The following is a 15,688-nucleotide window of genomic DNA, read 5'->3' as shown; positions in this document are numbered from 1 at the left end:
CAATAAGTCAGAAAACAAGATGTTATATATTGTTAATTAAAACATGCATCATTGGTTTTAGCAAATATTACTAATCATTAAATTATGACTATTATATTTTTCAGATTGACATGTTTGAAGTTGCTGTGAGAGGCATTGACATCATCAAATGGACAGATGGTTACCTAAAAGATGTATGTTTGTCTCTTTTAATGCAGACATAATGTTCTCTTGTCCTACATTATCATTTTTATGTACATGACACAGAATAACCAATATAGAAGCCATTAAAATATATATGATCACTGTAGAGGTATTATCAATGAAATGCCCTTATATCAGTATATTACTTTTTCCTAGAAAAATTATCATATTTCATCTCACTTCATGTTCTATTCATTAATAATCTTAAACCACTCAATCCAATGCAGAATTGTGGAAAGTAGGAGTCTATCTTGGAAGTATTAAGTACAAGTTTATAGTTTTTCAGTGCACAGAGGATAGTTCTAGGCCTCAACTTGTGTTCAAGTCATTCCATGAAAATTATAAATGAGTAATCTCGGCTGATTACAGAGAATTATTCTGCTGCTAAGAAGTAAAATTTGACTTTACCAAACAGGGCCAAGTCCTCTGGACATGAAATGAATAATATTTTATAGATAAGGCTGATAGTTTTTATTTCAGCTTCTTCACACCTCAAGAAACCTAGGCTTGTTTCATGGCAATCTTACTGTCTGCATGGAGTTTGTGAGTTGTCTCTTTTTTCATTCCACTGGTAACTGTAAATGGTCCTAAAATGAGTGTATGACCTAAAATGAGTGTATGAGCCAGTGTCTCATCCAGTTTGCTTCCTCCCTTGTACTTGATGTCACTACTTTTAGATTAAAGCCCCTGCAACTCAAAAAAAGATGCACTGATTACTGAACGGAATGTTTAGCCTTATTGTTTTACTGATTTTTCCTTGAGCCACTAGCAAAACAAAAGAGAGATTAAAAAACCTCAGAGTCTACAGGAATATATTTAAGTTTGTTTTATCATTTTATCTATAACACCTGGAATCAGACTGTCTTATTGATTCTGTTGATTGGTCAGGTCGCCATTTTTGTTTTGTTATGCTAGTGGAATGTGATTCTGAAGTACCTAATCTTATCCGCATTTGGGGAGGAAAGGTAGGGGAGGGTTGGGGAGTGTGTGAACAGAAGGGAAAGAGAGTAAATTATTATCGTCTCTTTCACAGTGTCTGACCCTGTTCATAGAGAATCAATACTAATCCAAGTGAGTTTTGGCTAATATATATGCATCGGGTATGGATTCTGAAGAATTTATACCTAAGGTACCTGCATCACTTCCTAGGATGAGGATTTATAGCCTTATCATACCTGGAGACTTTTAATTGTTTAGTAAATCAAGACTTAACTAGATTCTGAGTAACTGCAACAATAACTTCTAAAACTGCAATGGAAATTTCACAGTTTAAGGGCTATAATCTCTGACATCTGGAGAGTTCTATATCCAGATTCAAGAGTATATTTTCTTTTTGTCAGTCACCATAGTTACTTGAGAATTGATTTTTATATTGATAATTTACATTCTTCAATTAAATCTTACAGATACAATGCTGTCACAGAGAATTCTTTGGCAACACTCTGGGGAACATTAAAGGCAGTTTTACAAAAACAAAATATATTACAAAAAATAAATTGTAAACTACTAACCCATCAGAGTTGATTTCTAAGATTTCCAGAACTGATCAGGAATATTTAACTTTTTCACTACAAAGGAAAGAGAACAATATACCTCTAACTCAAGTAATTGCCACTATTGTTATAAACATCGAGAAAAGGTCAACATGATTTTAGCACAACAAATACATAAACAGGACGTTCTTAAGGCAACAACAGAGATTAACAATGTAACAGGAAATAAAACTAGGGAGAACAAATAACTAACACCTTCAAGGAGTTTTATATGTCTTTATATTCCTTGTAGTATAAAAAGGTGAGTCTTAAGCCTAGTACTTTCTTGATAAAATAAAAAACCCACAGCTTGATACTATCCACATAGAAGACCTCTGAGTCTCTTTAAAAGTGAAGATGCCATACACTCTATGCAAAGCTGGAAGTTTTTAGGCTCAGATGGCTAGATCACCTGAAATTGTGTTCAGGTCAGTTAGTGCCATTATTGTTGCAATGTTTGTTGAAGATCTAGAAAAAAAATAAAACTGCCAAAAAATAGTACCTTTAGCATCAATTACTGTCTTTGTGTAGAAAAATAAAGACCTGCTAGAGTGTGCAACATATACATCAATTTCACTTTTCAATAATGATGTTAATATCCTGGCAAAGGTTTTACCTAAAAGAATAGAGAAATTGGTTCCCTCTGTTATATTAAAAAAATTAAAGTAGAAAAATTAAAGCCATATTTGGTATCTAATCTTTTGTGCTTGTTTAATGTAATATATTTTCCTACAGAATCTGGATCTGTAGAGTTCTAATGATCTTTAGATGCAGAAAAATCCTTTGATAAAGTTGAGTAGGGATATCAATTTACTATAAAGTATTGTACAAATGTGGGCTTGACCCCCATTATATCTGCATGAATTAAATTACTTTGTTGTCCAAAAGCCTTAATCTATATTGATAATATAAATGTGGTTCAAATCATAACATGGAACCAGATAAGGATTCCCATTATCAAACAATATTCTTTGTAGCTGCTATTGAACTACTTTAATCGTGCGACTACATTGCACCCTGGTTTCAAAGGGCACAAGTAAGCACAAACCACTCTTCAGACTCCTTTTCCTCTCTTCCACTACTCCAACCAAGCTGTGTCTACTTCCTCCTAACTCTGGCTCCCCAGGCTGAAGCGGGGCTGCTTATTTTATACTGAACCCGGCAGTGCATCCGGTGTCATGAAAGTATCCCTCCGAAGCATTTCTGGATAAGGCTAAAGCCTCACAAAGTGAGGATTACTAATCCCAGTGGCTCCCTGTGGTGGGCCCAATGGAACCCAACAGGGCTGCCCCATGGTTCTACAGCACCCAGCATGCCCTGCATGTGCCAGTGTGGGATTCCTAGCATGGGTAGGCTGACACCCAGTGTTGTGGAAAAGAAACCAGCCTAAATAATTTGTCTTCCCCACTAATTTCATTATAATAGTCTCCCAGCTAGGTGAGTATCTGTGTTTGGTCCTGGTCGGGATGCCAGTCCCTGCACACCGTCCATCACAGTGCCCCTCCCTCTGCTAAGTGTTGTGGGGAGAGGTGACCAGTCCTGCGAGGGTTGCAGTTCTCCTTAAGGAGTTACCACGGCCAGACAGTTCAGGTCTCTCTGTAACATAAAAACAACAGTCAGCTGCGGAAATGTACCACCCGTGCTGCTTTCTGGGTCCTCCCTGCAGTCAAAATGGACAGTGCCTCCAACCATACCCCCTCTGATGACAGACATAGCAACGCATTTCCCTTTTGGGTTCTTTCATCCGGTGAACAAGGAAGCAGGAAGGAAACCTTGATTCTTCTTTTCGCTTCAAAGACCTGGTTCTCTGCCTTTGCATCTTTCCTAGTCAGCGGGGCTAGGGCAACAAGAGCATGTAACCTACCTTAAGGGCTCTCATGCTTGACTCTTTGGAGAGCCAAGCGCCCTCATATGGCTGTCCTTTTTGCTCTGCGGTATGAAGACAGTCCGAGTCATTCTATGGGTTAAAGACAGACCACATACTGTCTGCACCCATTTCACTCTGTTTTTTACCATATTCGGTTTTGAAAGAGGCTGAACAAACCAGACATTGCCATTAGGAATCCAGTGCTTCCTGTTCAGCCTTCCATCTCGGGCTTCTCCATTTGAGTAGCACTTTCTCTGGTGGGAGGCTCAACCACCAGGTGGTCAGTCATCACCCCCATGTCTTTTATTTGAACAGCGGCTGTACCACCAAATCAACTGTGTTTAAGAGTCCCAGGCCAACCTGATTTAAGTAGTCTTCCAGAGCCTTCAGCAGTGCTTTAGCCGTGGTCTCTTATCTCCTTCATCACTGGCTGGAACAGCCTGAACAGCTGTAATAGCACTTGTATGACCTGTAATATTCCTTCCGGCTCTCATACGTCTAGCCAACAGTCAGTTAGTTTCGTTGGTTGCTAGGCCGGGCTTTGTGTGTCCCTGCTTACTGATCCTGAGTCAGCTATCATGCATCCCCTTGGCTTTTGCTCAGTTGGGTATCCTGGAGGATTGTGGGTGTTGGAGTCCAGATGGTTATTTACTTGACCAGTCAGTTCCATCTGATGTAGTTTGGCAACACAATCCCAGCACATATCCCGGACCTCCCTGTTTTCCTCCTGTCCGACGCACCAGTCACTCAATGGTACCATTACCCTTTGTGGGTTCCTGTTATTTGCGTTGGGATTTGCGTGTACTGTTGCTGTCTCATCCAGAGTAGATACAGGGGCTTGGGCTGGGATTTGGATATCCACTGTCTAGGAAGTATGAGCAAGACACACATGTGAAATAGTCCAAGGACAAGTGTAGTCCAGCTTCAGTAAGGTAATCTTTTCAAACCACTCTACCGGAATTGGTGCTTTTTGTTGGAGCTTTTGTTCACCAGAATATATATGTGAAACAGGTTCCAGCCAACCAGACGGTCAGGAATCCCACCGATTAAGCCACTTGTGACCACCGGGGGTATTGCAGCACCCCAGACACAAGTCTCAGGGAAAAGAAAAGGTTTTAATTATGTGAAAATGTTGCACACAGGTTTCAGATGGCATAAGTAAGCACAAAACACTCTTCAGGCTCCTTTTCCTCTTTTCCACTCCTCCAGATATACTTCGTCTGCTTCCTCCCAACTCTGGCTCCTTAGACTATAGCAGGGCTGCTTATTTTATACAGGTCCCTTGGAATCACCTCTGGGTAAGACTTAAACTCTACAAAGTAGAGATTAGCAATCTCTGCAGCTCCACCCCATAGAACCCTACAGGGCTGCCTTCTGGGACGACAGCACCCAGCATGCCCTGTGGGTGGCCGTTTGGGAATCCTAGACTGGGTAGGCTGCCACCCAGCGTTTTGGAGAAAAGACCAGCCCAAATAATTTATCTTTCCTTCTTCTTCCTATCACAGCATGAATATATGCAATTGTTGTATGGTTTTCTATTTTTATGCTTGTATCTAATTAGATCAAAGTTTAGACTAAACAATGTTTATATTTGATATATATTCTTATGACAAACATTCCTAAAGTTTAAGTAACAATTTTTTATAATAATATTATTAACATCATTATTGCCCAAATACAGTTCATAATCTGTGTTTCTCACTTATGCAATGCATCCTGAATAACCTAAATTGAAACAATACCTGGTAGCACATCCATGTAAAATGTCCATCACTGCTGTGAATGATTTACAATATCTTTTGGTATCTCTCATGACTGGAGTGTTCTACTTAAGTGAACAGAGTGCATTTAATATCAGATGTTCCCTTTTTATGGGATAATAAACAGGGTTGTACTGCTGGTTTATTTGTTTGGGTTTTGTTTTATACACCATTAACATAAAACACAGTATATCATCTAGGTTTTAAGATTTCTTATCTTTATTTACCAGGCAAAGAATATGACAATTATTTGTTAAGGTTTACACTTTTTTACCTTACAGAGTTCAGTGGTGATTATTGTGGCAGTCAGCCCAAAATATAAACAGGACACAGAAGACACAGACCCAGTGACGTTTTCAGATGAACATGGATTGCACACTAGATATATTCACAAAATGGTAAATGTTCGGGTTTCTTTCAGAATAAATGTTTGTGTATCTGCAACATTATACGGCTGTCTACTTCACAGTGTACAGATTTGACAATAAATCCCAAGAACAATGCAACATATAAAACTCTTGAGTACTGAAACATTTAATCGGTAGAGTCAGCACTGATACGTCTTTTAATGGAAAATGGGGGTTATAGAACAAACATAAAATACTGCAGCTGTAATATGTATTACATCAGAATTCTTCTTGTATTTTGTTTGACTCTGCTAACATCATATCAGGCTTACTGAATAACAAATGCAGGTGCTGTTTTAATTCACTACTTGCTTAAATAAATTTGGGTATTTCAATCCTTTTTTTTAAGTTGGCTTTATGTTAATATTTTGGTCATTTACATTTCTAGTTATACAGTAACTGGATTCAGTTTACTTTAAATATGTTCTGTCTTGTTACTCTTGCCACACATGGAAACTTAATATTTAAAATGATAAGTATTAATTTCTGGAAGTGTTCAGCAATCCAAGTTTGCATGTTTCTTATCCCAATTTTTTAAGAATTGTAATTTGTTAGTCTGTGAGCTACTTATTTTGAGATACCTTATCAAGTACATACTGTATTTGGAATTTTTCTGTCTAGCTACCTTATGTCTATGTAATATGTTCTGTTGTATAAAAAAGATAACAGTACCATTTTTACAATATCTCATAAAAGCACAGAATATGGTTTGTTTGGACTATGTTGGGGTGAACTTTGTGTTTTTGTGGGTGAATATCTCGGCTTGGTGATATACATTTCTTGTGAATAACTTTCATGCACTTAGTGGCCATCTTATTAGGTACATCAGTCCTTCACACATTGTTTTTTATACACAGCTCAATAGTGGGAGCATTGTTACTTTAGTGTCAATGCATTGGGAATACAGACTCTGCTGGATTTTTCACAAACTGTATTGACACAGATGTACTGAGAATGGGCAAATAACGTAAAAAATATTTATCAATAAGTTAACCTATAGTAGCAATGGACCAGTAATTACAGAGTCCCACAGAGGCCAGCCAGACTTATGCAAAGTAGATGAAGGATTAGATAGTTAACTAAGAGGTGAGTGTAACAGTCAATCAGAAAGAGGCATATCAGTATACACACTCATCATGGATTGTCACAGATGAGTAAGACAGTGTTCAAATTCTACTCCTGTCAGTGAAAAACAGAAAGGTGTGGTGCCAATACATAAAGAAACAAATCCTGAAAACCTGGAGGATTAAGAAAAAAATGTCTTGGTCTAATATTGCTTTACACTGATGGGATGGCTAAGATATGGTGAAAAACACATGTACCACATGTACATTAATTAATTCTTCTGGGTGACAGCATTTCTGGTTGATTGTGTGGGATGTTTTATTGATGTACTGTATATTGGGTTTCTTGATGCAAGCAATCAAAACATTTAACGGTAGTAGAGTGTATGGTGCTGTGTCATTTGAATAAAAAGATTAATATTGTACTCTAGGGAGACTTACCATTACACAAATATAGTATGCAAAAAAGATATCTAATATAAACTCAAGTATTATTCTGACGGATGTTATATGTATAACACACAGGGTGTGTTTTTTTTTTTAACATCTAGATTCTAACTGTCCCCGGTTAATGGGATTCTAAAACTGGTTACCCACCAAAAATGAATAAGTAATTAATTTGAATAGAAAACATCTAAAAACAGGTCCATCATTTGTGTTATCATGTGTACTCCAAGGCAGACCAACTGCAATTACAACAAGTAAAAACAGACAGAAAGTCAGAGACTTAGTCTGTTTAAAGAGTTAATGTATTTGATTGTAAAGCAATATATATGTGAACAATATGTGGGAGGGGGGATTTGGGTTGTAATGTTGGTTGGTAGATTATTCTTGTGTTTGGGTGTCCTATAGCTACAGGTCTGGCCTCCTACACTAGTCTTATTTTTTTCCCAGAAACAATAAATATAGCTGGTTATGGTATGGGAATATTTTCTGAATTATTACTGGAGCTGTGGCTTTTTTTTATTTATTAGATAAAATTTTAGCAAACCACTTGAGTACATTTACCTATGACACTCAAATTAACAATTTAGTAGACACTCTAAAGCTGGCCATATGCCAAGAGTACGAACAAAGAATAGATCTACAGTATACGAATTGGAGGGATTTCAAGCTAAAAAAGACAGTCCTGTTGGATTTGCTAATCAGACAGTGTACAGTAGTTATTAAAAAAGGCTGACATATTATTGAATGGAAAATAATATTTTAAATTATAACAGGCATAATGAAGTTTGATCCCAGCCTTTAATTTAAAAAGAGCTCTTGAAGACAAAGGGATATGAATTGAAATTAGCCAAGAATAATTTTTCTGTTTTTTCCAGTTAGGGGGTCAATAGCTTTTATCAGATTCTTAAAGGGGTCTGTGACTTAAAAAAGGCTAGGAATCACTGGACTAGACATTTTTAACATAATACGTGATGACAAAACAACTCTTTTAGGCTAGATTATTGAAAACAAGAGAAACAGGAGCTAGATTGCCTACTAATGGCTTTAATTCTGATCTTCATTTCTTGATCTGTAACACTTATGGAAAGTGAACATTCAGTCAATTTTATTCTGTTGTAAAGTATAATGGGTTTTAGATGTGTTGCTTTATAACAGGGGTACCCACACTTTTTCAGCTTGCAAGCTACTTTTAAAATGACCAGGTCAAAATGGTCTACCTACAATAAAAATTATATATATATTATATAGGTGGGTAGTAACGAGTTACATTTACTCTGTTACATTGACTTGAGTAACTTTAAAAAAAATAAATTGTACTTCTAAGAGTAGTTTTACTGCAACATACTTTTCTTTGTGTACATTTGTGAAGAAAAAACAGTACTCTTACTCCGCTACATTGGGCAACACTCAAATCGTTACTTTTTTTCTATTAGATAAAGTCTGACAGACAATTTTCAATCTGCTCTGTCTAGCATATGCTGTCAAGTTGCGCACACGCCTTCCATTGCGTCTTCAGCTCTGATGCGAGGTTTTGGATGTTCCCCAAATCAAGGCGCTGCAGCTTTGAGGACAGATGTTGCATTTTTCATTTAAAAGCATTAACTGAGCTAATCATATTGCCCATGGTTTCTCTTTTCCTTGCAGCTGTAAATTAAGCTCATTCAACATGTTGGTCAGATCGGAAAAAAAATGCTAAGTCTAGTGGCCATTGATCGTTATTAAGTTGCTTGTATTCTGCATGTTTAATGACAAGGAGAAACTCCTTTTTCTCCGGCCAGGGGTCTTGAAATCTCAGCAGGAATTTCTCCCTAGCCATCTGCCTCAACGAAGGCATCTTTTATCATCTCTTCATCTTGGAAGGACTTCTTATGCTTAATGATTGAGTGACTCACCTGGAATGATGCTTCTGTGTGTCAGCCTTTGCTTTTGAATTCAGCCGAGTGAAACATAACAGCTGTCCAATTAACTGCGATTTTAGTTGCCTCTCCTTTCTCTTTCTCAGATCACTTTTCTGAAGGAAGTCAGTTTCGTAGTTTTTATGAACAGTTCCAATGTGCCTTTCCACATTTTCCTTCTTTGGAATAGCAATGATAGATTGACAGATCAGACAAACGCACTTCGATTGTGACATTGTGAGAGAAAAAAATCCTCTTCCAATTCCATATCCAGCCCATAAACAACCATTTTTTTATTTTAAATCCCTTCTTTAGTCAATATAAATTGGAAGGCTAACTAGATCACTTAGATAGCCGGAGTTTTGCAGTAGCTCGCGCGTTTGATCATGCGTGCGGGATGACCAGTGTTTTAGAAGAAAAGAGATCTTAGACTGGCCGCCCTGTATGTCAATCAAGTGGCAAATGGCATAAGGAGGATATATGATGGACTAACGTTTAAAAAAAAATTTTTCCAATGCAACGCGATCTACCTGTACTCCCTTTCCAATGTACCGTTCCATCGCGATCGACACATTGGGCACCCCTGCTTTATAACAATACAGTATAATGTATTGCTTCTTTTTGTTATATGCTTGTTAAGTGTATTACTGAATATGATGCTTTGGCTCGTGGTTGATGTTCAGTTATTCAAACTCTGCTATCCTCATGACAATTAAACATTATTTCCTTGGATCTAATTTAATTTGAACTTGGCATTAAAATGTTTTTAGAGGGTTAGCTGCTTTATCGTTGAAATCTGCAGAAACCAATCTTTACCACCAGGTGGAGGTAATGTCTATAAATACTTTATTTAATTTTCTGGCTCCTTGTCCCCCCATTGCTTCCTTAAGGTATTTTGTATTGCTGTATTTTTTTATTTTCACTTTAAATAATACATTTTTCACACTCATTTGTACACCTGCCACTTGCAGTGTATCTCAACATGCCTGCAATGTGATGTTTGTTTGCAATGCCTCTATACACATTATTTCTCAATTACCAGCCTGGCACAATGTATTATCAAGTGTACAGATCAGTATATTCTTTCATGTTACACTCTTCTTCTGTATACCAATAGGAGGTATAGTATAGGGTACAGCATCTCTCTAGTAGGCATTCAAGACAGCTACATATCTTTTCAAAGTTCATGCAAAGGCTCAATGACACAGTATAGGGTTCTGGTATACAGTATGGGGACTGCAGTGAAGATCAGGTTGTGTTGTGAGCTCTAAATTTCCATCGAAAGCATTTATAGGTAACAAGCACTTGTTTCATTCTTTATTGAGGTTAAGTACCTTTTGACTTATCTTTCATATCAGGAGACCAATTTTATTTAACAAATGAAACATTTAAAAATATTTGGTCCTTATTTAAAAGGAACACATACAAAACTTTAATTGAATTACAATAAAAATATTCCCACAATAAAGTCATAAATTCGAGTTCTACATAAATCAGATTCACAAAATCATGCCACCCAAAAACAGCATACACATTTTCAGCTGAATCAATGCAAATAGGCATATCCACAATGTGCCTTCCATTATGTTTTTGTTTTGTTTTCGTCCACTTTTCTTTGCATTTTTTAAACTGTTGTAAAGGCAAGGGACCCAAAAGTGCTTTATAGTGTTAGTCATTTTCTTAGTTATTTTTGTTTTTATTGTTTTTATTTTCTGCCTTGCAGCTTCAAAGTCCTGGGCTTGAATCCCGGCTCGGTCTATGTCCATATCCAAAAGAAATGTTATCATCATTTGTAACTCAGAATTGTGCCTAAGTAAATACGGTTTTAAAATTTGAACTGCTTAGTTTGTAAGCAATATTAGCCCTTTTCCTAATGTTTGATAGTGCTGCCAACTATTCTGAGATACATCTGATTTTGAGTTAATATAGTTATACTTGCCAATCATGGTGCTAGAGTGGCAACATGTTGCATCTTGTTGTGCATGTAAGCAATAATTTCACTGTACTCTGTGCAGTTAACAATAGTGACCCTATAAAATCTGTACTATATTCAGTGCTCAAATAAAATATTATGCGCATCTGAGCCTATTTGTATTCTTATCAGATGATAAATATCTTTTTTCAGGAAAATTATTAACATTTTCCTCCTAAGCACCAAATTTCAAAAAGTAATTATGCACAAGATTGCAGCCACCTGCCCAAGTGGCTTACAGGTTTTCACAAGAATGAGGCATACTCAGATAAAGATTTGGGGCAGCCACCCGTATAATCTGGTATCCTGGCTGCAAAGTCGTTCTTTTATAGAAATACACAGTACTGAAGTGCATACAAACGAGTCCAAAACAAGACTGAGGGAAAAGGGAAAAGGGGCGGGCTTTTAAAGGGGAAGACAGGAAGTGAGGTCATAAGGATCGGGCACGTGTTCTTCAATCATTGGATCACACCTGGACGTGACATCAGAGGGGCCGGAGCTGGTAAGGTCTACTTCCATTGGCTCGGTCCCAGAAGTGATGTCAAGAGAGCCAGGTGGAATCTCCCGGGAATGGTCTACAGGAAAGAGAGAAAAAGAGTCAGTGCACTCTGCCACATCCCGACATGCCTCAGAACTGCCTTCACTCAAGCCCTTTAGCTACCTCCCATGTGCACGTGTGTGACAAGGTCTAGGATAATTGTTTCCTTCTTTTTTTGTTTTTTGTTTTAATTTAATGACTTCAAAATTTTAATTGCAGCACATTAATTATTGATATGGAAAATGTACAGTATTACATTTTATTCAGACCAAATACCCATTTGTCAACCCACTGATACAGAGCAAGTAAACAGAAGGATTAAGTACTGTAAGAGGTAATCACTTTAGCATTCTGAAATAGATAAGGTATGCAGTGGTTTGACATGTTCAATTAACTACCAACATTGGTAATTACTGTTGGTAACACTTTAATAATCCTCATTTGTTCCATCTATGCATCAACAAAAATATTCTATACAGTCACAGGGGTAGGAATATAACCCTTCAGTGCAGTGAAGTGACCAAAAAACAGGGAATTACTATCTTTGAGAAATATAAGAGGTTAGCTTTGTAATTATTCTGTGATCTCCTCTACATCCCTGAAACTGTGTCCTCCTACTTCAGTTTCAACCAGCATGAATATAAAGTGTGAGATGAATTTACTTTTACAGTACATTTTAAAGTAGAGAAATATTAAAACGCAAAACATTTTGAGATTCACATCAGCAAACAAGTCACAAGGGGATTACTTCCAAAAGTAATGTGGGCGCCACTTTTCACAAATTTATAAATCTTTTTTTAATTATTACTAGGGGGCTTTACCCCCTGCTGGTTTCACTTGGCAACCCCATGCCCATGCTACACGCTAGACTGTTTGCGGTTCTTTCACTCGCATATGGAGATGCGGATGTACAAATTTAAACAGATTTTAATTTTCATGGGAATTGTTACATATGCATAATAGAATTATTTTACATTACAGCGAGTAATTAACCATATAAAAAAAAGAGTAAAACGTAATAATTTAAAAGTAAATTATGTTTCATGTTGCGTTAGTTATTCATTACGTAATACGATTTTGTTCTGTTTGGCTTTGACATTAACATGCAAATACTTTTCAAACTTGCACTTTTACTGTACACTTCAGTAAAAACTTTTTTTAAATTAAATTTTCGTCAGTATCACATTAAATTTTGATTCTGTGTTTAGACTTTCATCGTGACAACGCAATGTAAAACTGCACATGATTGAATTTCATTTCTTTTCCTCTATTAAATGAAATGACTTTTTCAAATGTTTGACTCTGAGATTTGTTAATTGTCTTTGTAAAAGGTATTCTAACAGAAAACTGTTAATGTTTTAATACGAATGGCATATCAAGATCTCCTTTGTTGTGTAATGTTATCTGTGGAAGATGTACTCCATTACCTTTCTTGGATACATCCTTCTTTCAACAGTAATTTGTGCAGTGGAAGACCGGACGGTGTTAACGGTTGTAGACATTCTTCGGGATATTGTAAGTTGATGTTTTCACCTTCCGCATGATCACAACCAACTGAGCATAGTTTATTGATACGCATTTAACCAATTTGCCATGTAACTGATCGACATTTTTGGAGTTAATTCATTTGACTTCATCGTTTGGCTGTGAGATTTGTAAATTGTATTTGCAAAAGCTATTCTAATGGGAAACTGTTAATGTTTTAATAAGAATGGCATATCAAGATCTCCTTTGTTGTCTAATGTTATCCCCTGAAGCTGTGCTACAGTACCTTTCTTGGATACATCCTTCTTTCTACTATAATTCGTGTGGAGGAAGACTGGGTGGTGTTAACAGTTGCAGATATTTTTCACAATATTGTAAGTTGATGTTTTCACCTTCCGCATGATCACAACCAACTGTTTGAGCATAGTCTATTGATACGCATTTAACCAATTTGCCATGTAACCGATCAACATTTTTGGAGTTAATTCATTTGACTTCATCGTTTCTTGGTGCTAGGATTGCCTGTGTACTCATTTTTTTCTGTTGATAACCCTTTGTGATTACATTCTTCAGTAAGATCTGGACATAATACATCTTCTTTAATTGGGAACTTAAAGCGAGGAAAACGTTAAAATTTATAAGAGCTGAGAGAGAAAAAAGTGTGTCTGTTAAAAGCATTCACAGGAATGAGAGATGAGAGTACTGTGTGCGTGGTTGAATATGGTTGAGAGGAGGGCATGACTTGAAAAAATCTCATGGCCAAGGTCTCATCTCGTGGGACTTGGACAAAAATCTTTCAAAAAGTGTTGTCTTGTCACAAGATTTTTTATATAATCTATACTAATAAAAGGCAAAGCCCTCACTTACTCACTCACTCATCACTAATTCTCCAACTTCCGGTGTAGGTAGAAGGCTGAAATTTGGCAGGCTTATTCCTTACCGCTTACTTACAAAAGTTAAGCAGGTTTCATTTCAAAATTCTCTGCGTAACGGTCATAACGGTCAACAATGTCCGCCATGTTGAACTTTCTTATTCATGGCCCCATCTTCACGAAATTTGGTAGGCGGCTTCCTTGCGCTAACCGAAACCAATGTACGTACTTATTTTGGTGGTATGACGCCACTGTCGGCCGCCATATTAAACTTTCCAATGTCACTAATTTTCCAACTTCCCGTGTAGGTAAAAGGCTGAAATTTGGTACTTATTTCGGTGGTATGATGCCACTGTCGGCCGCCATATTGAACTTTTCAACGGTCTTTGTTACTTATGGGCCCATCTTCAAGAAATTTGGTACGCGGGTTCCCAACGCTAACTGAATCCTACTTACGTACATATATACGTCCATAGCCTGCAGCTCGGTCACCGTGTGAGGCGGCGTTGGGTCCCACGTTGTTGGCTGCCTGCCTATATAAGGCCGTCTGTCACTCCAGTCTCTACATTCCCTTCCTTGCTTCGCCACGGGATTCACGTCTCCCTGCTGATAACTACAGCCTTTTTATTTAATACACGGCTTCTCCACTGTTTTATTGTTCATTTATTACGATTATAGTTATTGTGTAGGTAGTTTAGACTTACTTTACATTGTTCAGGTACCCATTTCCTTTGTCATTCCAACTGTACCCCCATTAACATGTCTATTGAGATGATCACCATTGATCAAAGAACTGTCGCTTACCGAGTGGTTTCCATGACCGGAGATGGCACCTACCTTTTCCATTCTCTTTGTTACATATTGCACGGCCATATCAGGCTCACTCTTGATATCCGGAGGAACATTGTGTCTTATGTATTGAATGACTGGGACAGGTTCAAGGTGTGGACTGATGACGGTACAGGAGATAATTATTCTACACAGGAGCACTAGAAGAGTGAAATGCTTAAGCCCTTCACCTATGCATCTGCATGTGAGTTGATGGCTGCCGGTGAATTGTTTGGTTGTCGCTTTCAAGTGTACCGAAATGGCCAAATATTTTACACCTTTTGACAACCGCCAATGCCCCTTAAACATCTTAGATTGACAGGTGATGATTTCAGTAGTGGACACTTTGATGTTTATGAATGTTTAAACTCTCAAAAGCTGGATGCGAAGTTATCGATGAAACCGGTTGTATACTTACAACGCTTGACAGATGCCGAATGTCTCTTCAACACAAGTCCTACAAATACTGTCGTAATTGCAACAAACCATGAAACTCAATCCGATTATGACAGCAGCAATCTAAGCTGTGAGATTTGAAACAAGATTACTGTTCACATGGCCAACTGTACGTTGCATGCTCAAGAGTAAGTTCAGCGCACAGCTTGGTCATATTACAACCGGAGGGCCGAACTCACAATGTGGTATACAAAGAGATCCTTAACAAATAATTATTGGCATATTTTCCCTCAGTTTAAAAAGGTTTCATTTTCTTCTTAATAAAAATTTTAAGGCAGTACTTCGCTGCGAAGCGCGGGTATTTTGCTAGTAAAGAGATAATTATTAAATTAAAAGTTCAGTTACTTAACAATAAAACATACTAAGTTCATCATTTAAGTAC

The 15,688-nt window shown here is 37.3% G+C and overlaps 1 protein-coding gene across 1 annotated transcript in view; it reads left to right on the top strand.

The window, feature by feature from the left end:
* The window catches only part of traf3ip2a (TRAF3 interacting protein 2a), a 45,536-nt gene that overhangs the window by 23,146 nt on the left and 6,702 nt on the right, over positions 1–15,688 (top strand). Inside the window, exons 8-9 of the mRNA XM_039747941.1 lie at positions 105–173; positions 5,624–5,740. Of these exons, the coding sequence (XP_039603875.1) occupies positions 105–173; positions 5,624–5,740 (186 nt within the window). The remainder of the gene's footprint in view (positions 1–104; positions 174–5,623; positions 5,741–15,688) is intronic.

This window comes from Polypterus senegalus, chromosome 3 (assembly GCF_016835505.1).
Source record: "Polypterus senegalus isolate Bchr_013 chromosome 3, ASM1683550v1, whole genome shotgun sequence".
Lineage (NCBI taxonomy): Eukaryota > Metazoa > Chordata > Cladistia > Polypteriformes > Polypteridae > Polypterus > Polypterus senegalus.
This window is presented reverse-complemented; position numbering and strand designations above follow the sequence as displayed.